We start from the raw sequence: 8,527 nt of genomic DNA, 5'->3' as shown, positions 1-8,527 counted from the left end.
GCTGAGGAATTCTGGGAGTTGAAGTCCAGCAGTCAACAAAGGGCCCATTTGCAAGACCCCTGTCTTAGAGCATCTGGCTGAGGAATGCTGGGAGTTGAAGTCCACAAGCCACCAAAAAGGCCCATTTGCAAGACCCCCGTCTTGAAGCTCCTGACTGAGGAATGCTGGGAGTTGAAACCAAAAGGCCCATTTGCAAGACACCCCCCCCATCTTAGAGCATCCTGGCTGAGGAATTCTGGGAGTTGAAGTCCACCAGTCAACAAAGGGCCCATTTGCAAGACCCCTGTCTTAGAGCATCCTGGTTGAGGAATTCTGGGAGTTGAAGTCCACAAGCCACCAAAAAGGCCCATTTGCAAGACCCCCGTCTTGAAGCCTCCTGACTGAGGAATGCTGGGAGTTGAAGTCCACAAGCCACCAAACGACCCAGTTGCAAGACACCCCCCCCATCTTAGAGCATCCTGGCTGAGGAATTCTGGGAGTTGAAGTCCAGCAGTCAACAAAGGGCCCATTTGCAAGACCCCTGTCTAAGAGCATCCTGGCTGAGGAATGCTGGGAGTTGAAGTCCACAAGCCACCAAACGACCCAGTTGCAAGACACCCCCCCCCCGTCCTAGAGCATCCTGGCTGAGGAATTCTGGGAGTTGAAGTCCAGCAGTCAACAAAGGGCCCATTTGCAAGACCCCTGTCTAAGAGCATCCTGGCTGAGGAATGCTGGGAGTTGAAGTCCACAAGCCACCAAACGACCCAGTTGCAAGACACCCCCCCCATCTTAGAGCATCCTGGCTGAGGAATTCTGGGAGTTGAAGTCCAGCAGTCAACAAAGGGCCCATTTGCAAGACCCCTGTCTAAGAGCATCCTGGCTGAGGAATGCTGGGAGTTGAAGTCCACAAGCCACCAAACGACCCAGTTGCAAGACACCCCCCCCCGTCCTAGAGCATCCTGGCTGAGGAATTCTGGGAGTTGAAGTCCAGCAGTCAACAAAGGGCCCATTTGCAAGACCCCTGTCTAAGAGCATCCTGGCTGAGGAATGCTGGGAGTTGAAGTCCACAAGCCACCAAAAGGCCCATTTGCAAGACACCCCCCCCTATCTTAGAGCATCCTGGCTGAGGAATGCTGGGAGTTGAAGTCCACAAGCCACCAAAAGGCCCATTTGCAAGACCCCTGTCTTGAAGCCTCCTGACTGAGGAATGCTGGGAGTTGAAGTCCACAAGCCACCAAAGGGCCCAGTGGGAAAACCCCCGTCTTAGAGCATCCTGGCTGAGGAATTCTGGGAGTTGAAGTCCACAAGTCAGTGCAACCCCCGTAAATATGAGCCGGTTGCCAAGCCTCTGAATTTTGATCACGTGACTTTGAGGATGCTGCCACGGTCGTAAGTGGGGGGAAAAACGCTCCGAAGATCCTTTTTCACTGCTGTTGTCACTAGGAACGGTCACTGAATGAATTGTTGTAAATCGAGGACCAAGAGTCAGACCCCTCACCGAAAGAGGGAGGGAGCCGGAGGACGTTAACGAAAAAGCCCGTCACTGTCATTTCATGATTCTGGAAGGGTCTCCTGCTCGGGCAGGGGGCTGGACTAGATGACCTCTGAGGTCCCTTCCAAGTCTGTCCTTCTAATGATTCAGGAAGGGTCTCCTGCTCAGGCGGGGGGGCTGGACTAGATGACCTCTGAGGTCCCTTCCAAGTCTGCCCTTCTATGATTCTGTAAGGGTCTCCTGCTTGAGCAGGAAACTGGAGTAGATGAGCACTAAGGTCGCTTCCAACTCTGTGATTCTGTAAGAGTTTCATACTTGAGCAGGAGGTCGGACTAGATGACCTCTAAGATCCCTTCCAACTCTGTTATGCTATGATTCTGTAAGGGTCTCCTGCTTGGGTGGGGGCTGGACTAGATGACCTCTGAGGTCCCTTCCAAGTCCGTCCTTCTATGATTCTGGAAGGGTCTCCTGCTCGGGGTGGGGGGCTGGACTAGATGACCTCCGAGGTCCCTTCCAGGCTCTATCATTCTAAGGTTCTGTAAGGGTCTCCTGCTTGAGCAGGAAACTGGAGTAGATGAGCACTAAGGTCGCTTCCAACTCTGTGATTCTGTAAGAGTTTCATACTTGAGCAGGAGGTCGGACTAGATGACCTCTAAGATCCCTTCCAACTCTGTTATGCTATGATTCTGTAAGGGTCTCCTGCTCGGGCAGGGGGGCTGGACTAGATGACCTCCGCGGTCCCTTCCAGCTCTATCCTTCTAAGGTTCTCTAAAAGGTTCTCCTGTCCGAGCAGGGGGCTGGACTAGATGACCTCCGAGGTCCCTTCCAGCTTGTTACGCTATGATTCCGTAAGGGTCTCCTGCTCGGGCCGGGGGGCTGGACTAGATGACCTCTGAGGTCCCTTCCAAGTCCGTCCTTCTAATGATTCTGTAAGGGTCTCCTGCTCGGGGTGGGGGCTGGACTAGATGACCTCCGAGTTCCCTTCCAGCTCTATCCTTCTAAGGTTCTGTAAGGGTCTTCTGCTCGAGCAGGGGTCGGACTAGATGACCTCCGAGGTCCCTTCCAGCTCTATCCTTCTAAGGTTCTCTAAAAGGGTTCTCCCTGTCCGAGCAGGGGGCTGGACTAGATGACCTCTGAGGTCCCTTCCAGCTTGTTACGCTATGATTCTCTAAGGGTCTCCTGTCCGAGCGGGGGCTGGACTAGATGACCTCCGCGGTCCCTTCCAGCTCTATCCTTCTAAGGTTCTCTAAAAGGTTCTCCTGTCCGAGCAGGGGGCTGGACTAGATGACCTCCGAGCTCCCTTCCAGCTTGTTACGCTATGATTCTGGAAGGGTCTCCTGCTTGGGTGGGGGCTGGACTAGATGACCTACGCGGTCCCTTCCAAGTCCGTCCTTCTAATGATTCTGGAAGGGTCTCCTGCTTGGGTGGGGGCTGGACTAGATGACCTCTGCGGTCCCTTCCAGCTCTGTCCTTCTAAGGTTCTCTAAAGGTTCTCCTGTCCGAGCAGGGGGCTGGACTAGATGACCTCCGAGCTCTCTTCCAGCTTGTTACGCTATGATTCTGGAAGGGTCTCCTGCTTGGGTGGGGGCTGGACTAGATGACCTCTGAGGTCCCTTCCAAGTCCGTCCTTCTAATGATTCTGGAAGGGTCTCCTGCTTGGGTGGGGCCTGGACTAGATGACCTCCGCGGTCCCTTCCAGCTCTATCCTTCTAAGGTTCTCTAAAGGTTCTCCTGTCTGAGCAGGGAGTTGGACTAGATGACCTCCGCGGTCCCTTCCAGCTCTATCCTTCTAAGGTTCTCTAAAAGGTTCTCCTGTCCGAGCAGGGGGCTGGACTAGACGCCCTCCGCGGTCCCTCCCGCCTCTCCCCGGATTCCCCGATCCTGCGCGAAGAGCCGCCAGGCCTGCCGGGAGCCGTAGTCTTTCGGCGGGAGGCGGGGCGGGGCAGGGCGGCTGCGCCGGGGAAAGCGAGGCATGCCGGGAGTTGCAGTCCCCATCGGCTGGACTGCGCCGGGGAAGCAGGCAAAAGCGAGGGAGGAGGAGGAGGAGGAGGAGGAGGGTCGGCCGAGCCGAGCCGGGCCGAGCCGAGCCGAGCCGAGCCGAGCCGAGCCGGGCTGGGGGGGGTGGGGGCGGGGAAGCGTCGGCGGCCGGAGCCCCCGCCATGCAGAAATACGAGAAGCTGGAGAAGATCGGAGAGGGTGGGTGGGCGTCCCTGCGAGGGGGAGGGTGGGAGACCCCCCCACACACACTCAACCCCACCCGTGGCCGCCCCCCCGCCTAGCCCGGAGGAGAGGATGCAGGGGAAGGGAGGGGGGCCAGGAGGCCAGCCCCCCCTCCCTGTCGCGGGCTGGGGGGGGGGCTAGGGCTGGGGGTTAATGGTGGGTGGGGATTCTGTGGGGGGGGCTTGGTTGGAGACCCCTCCCCAACCCCACCCGGGGGCGCCCCCCCCCGCTTAGCGCGGAGGAGAGGATGCAGGGGAGGGGGCGAAGGAGGCCACCCCTCCCCATTCCCCGCCGCGAGGTGGGGGCTAGGGCTGAGTGGGGGGTTAATGGTGGGTGGGGATTCTGGGGGGGGGGCTTGGTTGGAGACACCTCCCCCAAACCCACCCGTGGGCGCCCCCCTGCCTAGCCCAGAGAAGAGGCAGCAGGGGAAGGGAGGGGGCGAAGGAGGCCAGCCCCCCCTCCCTATCACGGGGTGGGGGGGCTAGGGCTGGGAGGGTGCTCTGGGGGGGCTTGGTTGGGGGTGGGATGCCCAGCCCGGAGGGAGACCCCCACCACCCGTGGGCGCCCTCTTCTTAGCCCAGAGGAGGGGATACAGTGGGAGGGGGCCAGGAGGCCATCCCCCCTCCCTATCACGGGGTGGGGTGCTAGGGCTGGGAGGGTTTGGGGGGGCTTGGTTGGGGGTGGGATGCCCAGCCTGGAGGGAGACCCCCCCAACTCCACCCGTGGGTGCCCCCCTGCCTAGCGCAAAGGCGGAGAGGCTGCAGGGGAAGGGAGGGGGCGACGAGGCCGGGGCCTCCCTCCCTCCAGCGAGGTGGCGGGCTTCGGGGGGGGTCTCTCTTGAGCTGTGCTTTCCCCCCTCCCCTCCCCCAGGCACCTACGGGACCGTCTTCAAAGCCAAGAACCGGGAGACCCACGAGATCGTGGCCCTCAAACGGGTCCGACTGGATGACGACGACGAGGTGAGCCCCCACCCCACCCTTTCCCGGGGTGAGGGAGGGGAGGGGGTGTGTGAGGGAGGAATGAGAGTCCCGGGGGGGCGGGGGGTCTCCTGCTTCTGCGCTGGTCGACCCGCCACACTTTCCCAGTGCGAGGGGGGCTGCGCAGGATGCTCACCCCCGACCCGTCTCCTTCCACCCTTCAGCTGCGTCCCGGAGGGATTTGGGGGTCCCGTCCTTCCAAAGGGGAGGGGGCAGCCCCCCTCCCCGCTTCTCACCCCCACTCCCTCCCTCCCTCTCTCTTTTTTAGGGGGTCCCCAGCTCGGCCCTGCGGGAGATCTGCCTGCTGAAAGAGCTCAAGCATAAGAACATTGTGCGGTCAGTCTCCGGGAACCGGGGGCGGGGCGAAGGAGGAGGGGGCTTTGCGGGGTCCCCCCTCCTTTGGGGGTGGGGGTGGGGTGATTGCCGGGGAAGACCCCCCTCGCCCAGACTGTTTCCCCCCTCCCTTCCCCTTTCAGGTTGCACGACGTCCTGCACAGCGACAAGAAGCTGACACTGGTCTTTGAGTTCTGCGACCAAGTAAGGCAACCAAAGCGGGTCCCGCCCTCAATTTTCCTGGGGCGCGAGCAGAGGTGCCCGAGTCTCCCTTCTGGCCCAGATTGGCGGGCTGGAAGCGAGTGTTCTCCTGCTGGGGGCGGGCCATAAGAGGCCCCCCTCCCCACTCCACAGTTGGCGCCCCCAATTTCCCCCCCCCCGTGCCCCCAGCCCTCCCCACTGTCCGGCATCCCCCTGGCCGTCCCAGGCTCAAGGGCCCTGGGGAGGCTGTTTGTCCCCCCCCCTGCTGGCTCACGGCCTCCCACCCCCGGTGGAAAGGGGGAGGGGGCCTGATAATGGGGAGAGGGCCGTCGAGAGCCACCATGCGGGTAGTCCTCAACTTCACCACCACCTCGCTAAGTGAGACGTGTGCGAAGCGGGCTTTGCCCCATTTGGTGGCCTTTCTCGACCGCCATGTTAAGGGAATCCCTGCGGTCGCTAAGTTAGCCCCCCCCCCCGGTCGTTCAGCAAGCCTGGCTTCTTGCCGGTCAGACAAGTCGACCAAAAAAAAAAGGGGGTGTGGTAGGGGAAAATCATGGGACCTCGGGAGACGGCCGCGGTCGTAAAACAGAACCGCTGGATTTCGAGCCCGAGACCACGAAAGTAGCAGCTCCGAAAAACGGCCGCAAGTCGCTTTTGCGACTCGGAATGGTCACTAAGCGAAATGGTTGCCGGGCGAGGACTTCCTGTACTTTGGCTCCCTCTTCCTGTCCCGCACGGAGGAGGGGGGGAAGGAACTGCACCCTTGTGAACGCCCCCCCTCCGCTAAATTCTGCCCTTTCACCTCTCCCCTTTTCTCGCCCTTCAACCTCCTGCGATCCTTGCTGGGGCTACTTGAAATGGGGGAGGGGGGCGGAAGTGGGGAGATTTTGGCCCCCCCAGAAGTCAGGGGGGGCTGCTGCACCCCTCCCTCTGCTGACCCTGCCCCCCCCACCCACAGGACCTGAAGAAGTATTTCGACAGCTGCAACGGCGACCTGGACGCCGAGATTGTGAAGGTGAGACGGGGGATCGTCCGGGATGGCACGCTTCGGCTTTCGCAGGGCAGCAGGCAATTGGCAGGCTGGCTCACGGGCACGCCACCCCTCCCACACACCTCTGCCCCCCCCTGCAGTCCTTCATGTACCAGCTGTTGAAAGGCCTGGGCTTCTGCCACAGCCGCAACGTCCTGCACCGCGACCTGAAGCCTCAAAACCTGCTCATCAACCGGGTGAGTCCAAGGGTGTGTGTGTGTGTGTGTCTGTGTGTGTGTCTCCTTTGCCGGCCCTCCCCCTTCCAGCTCCGGTGAAGAAAGAAAGCGCCAGGCTGAGCGACGGGTGCCAATGTTGGCCCTGGGCCCGCTCAGAGGCGGAACGGGCCCCTCTCCCAGGCCCCAGATGCACGCGCGGCTGGCATCGGCTGCGGTATATGGGCAAATGATACCGCCGGTGCGGGGGCCCGGCTCTGCAGTTGGGTGCCGGGAAGGGTGGTGGTGGTGGTGGCGGCAGAATTAGCACCCAAGTCTGGAGGTTTTTTACCCACCTCCCTCTGCTTCTCCACTCCCCCCTCCAGCCCGGTCTGGGGACCCCGATGCTCCTCCGGGCGGGAACCCCGCAAAAATGGGGCAGAAAAGCACCCGGGGTGCGCCGGCCTCGTGCCGACACTTCTCCCGCTTGCCCAAATTGCTCGGCTCTGGGGGGGGGGAGGTGGAATGTCGTTCCTCCCCGACGGTGAGCCAGAAGGAGCCCCCCCGCTGTGTGCCCCCCCCGGTAGCTTCTTCCCTTCCTGACCGCCTGTCTTGTTTTTTGGGGGTGGGGCAGAATGGGGAGCTGAAGCTGGCAGACTTCGGACTGGCGCGGGCTTTCGGCATCCCGGTACGCTGTTATTCGGCAGAGGTGAGCAAAGCCCCTGGCCGAGAAGAGGGGTGGGTGTCCCTTCTCTGCACCCCACACCAAGGCAAACCTCCCCCCCTCCAGCCCCACCCCGCAGGCACAATGGGCTGGCCCGCTTCCTCCCGCCAGGATGCCCACCCAGAATGGGGAACCATGGAACCGTCCGTTCCTGCCCTCCGCGCGGCAGTATCGTTCTGGGCGGGCGGGCGGGAGGGGGGGGACTCTGTTCTCTGCCCCAAGTTGGGAGGGGAAAAAAAAGGGGGGGACTTCTGCTGCTCTCTTGACCTCCAGCCCCCCCCCCCACGGCCCGGTTTGGGGTGGGGCGGGGGTGTCTCCTCCCAGGTGGTGACCCTCTGGTACCGTCCCCCCGACGTGCTTTTTGGGGCCAAACTGTACTCCACCTCCATTGACATGTGGTCGGCCGGCTGCATTTTTGCAGGTGAGGCTGGTGTGTGTGTGTGTATAAAGGGGGGGCCTCCGTCTGTTTTTTGGGGACTCGGACTCTTTCCCCCTCCCTCTCCAGAGCTGGCCAACGCCGGACGCCCCCTGTTTCCGGGCAACGACGTGGACGACCAGCTGAAGCGCATCTTCCGATATCCTTGCGGCTGGGGAGAGGGGGGGGGCAAAACGGTGGTGCCAGGAGGGGAGGGCTTGGGGGGGGGAAACAGTACAGTTGGCAGGGGGGGCGCAAAGGGGTGGGGCAGGACAGGCGAAGACTCTGCCCGATCCTTTACTCCTCCACGCTGCTGGGCACCCCCACCGAAGAGCAGTGGCCGGGCATGTCGAAACTCCCCGATTATAAGGTCAGGAGGGTTTTCCCACCACCCACCCACGGGGGGGGGGATGTGGGGCAGTGCCGGGAGGGAGGGAGTTGGGGGGCGCTTCGGCTGACCTCTGACCCCTCGCCCGGCCCGCTCCTCCTCAGCCCTACCCCATGTACCCCGCCACGACTTCGCTGGTCAACGTGGTGCCGAAGTTGAACACGACCGGACGGGACCTTTTGCAGGTGAGTTGTTGCCCTCCCCCTCCCCGGCTGCTCGGCCCTTCCCTCCGCCCGCCCCCCCAGGGCGCACACACACACACACACATGCCCGTTTTGAGGGTCCCGGCTCTCCTTCCCTTGGCAGAACCTGTTGAAATGCAACCCGATGCACCGGATCTCGGCCGAAGACGCTCTGCAGCATCCCTACTTCACGGACTTCTGCCCCCCCTGAGGGTCCACCTGACGCGGCGGTGGGGCGCCGTGGGAGGAGGGGGGCCCGCCTGGCCCCTCCCCTTCCTCCCTCTCCAACCCTTCCCAGGGCAGCCCGGGGCCAAATCCTTCTTTTTTTCCGGGACCAGCTGTGACTTTGTCGTCGTCGGTGTGACCAGCTGCCCGTTCCATAAAAGTTGCTTGGGTCTCTCGTTGTCTTTCCTGTGCTTTTTTTCCTCACCTGC

The 8,527-nt window shown here is 61.9% G+C and overlaps 1 protein-coding gene across 1 annotated transcript; it reads left to right on the top strand.

Moving 5' to 3' along the window:
- The first annotated feature begins 3,485 nt into the window (after positions 1–3,485).
- CDK5 (cyclin dependent kinase 5) lies at positions 3,486–8,490 on the top strand. Its single transcript, XM_083380254.1, has 12 exons — positions 3,486–3,667; positions 4,562–4,650; positions 4,937–5,004; positions 5,145–5,205; positions 6,161–6,217; positions 6,334–6,429; positions 7,019–7,093; positions 7,433–7,529; positions 7,614–7,683; positions 7,833–7,893; positions 8,016–8,096; positions 8,218–8,490. Exons 1-12 carry the CDS (start codon positions 3,631–3,633, stop codon positions 8,302–8,304), a joined length of 879 nt encoding a protein of 292 aa, XP_083236380.1. The 5' UTR covers positions 3,486–3,630; the 3' UTR covers positions 8,305–8,490.
- Positions 8,491–8,527: the final 37 nt, after the last annotated feature.

The sequence above is a fragment of the Vipera ursinii genome (genome assembly GCF_947247035.1).
Source record: "Vipera ursinii genome assembly, contig: scaffold_273, whole genome shotgun sequence".
Lineage (NCBI taxonomy): Eukaryota > Metazoa > Chordata > Lepidosauria > Squamata > Viperidae > Vipera > Vipera ursinii.
This window is presented reverse-complemented; position numbering and strand designations above follow the sequence as displayed.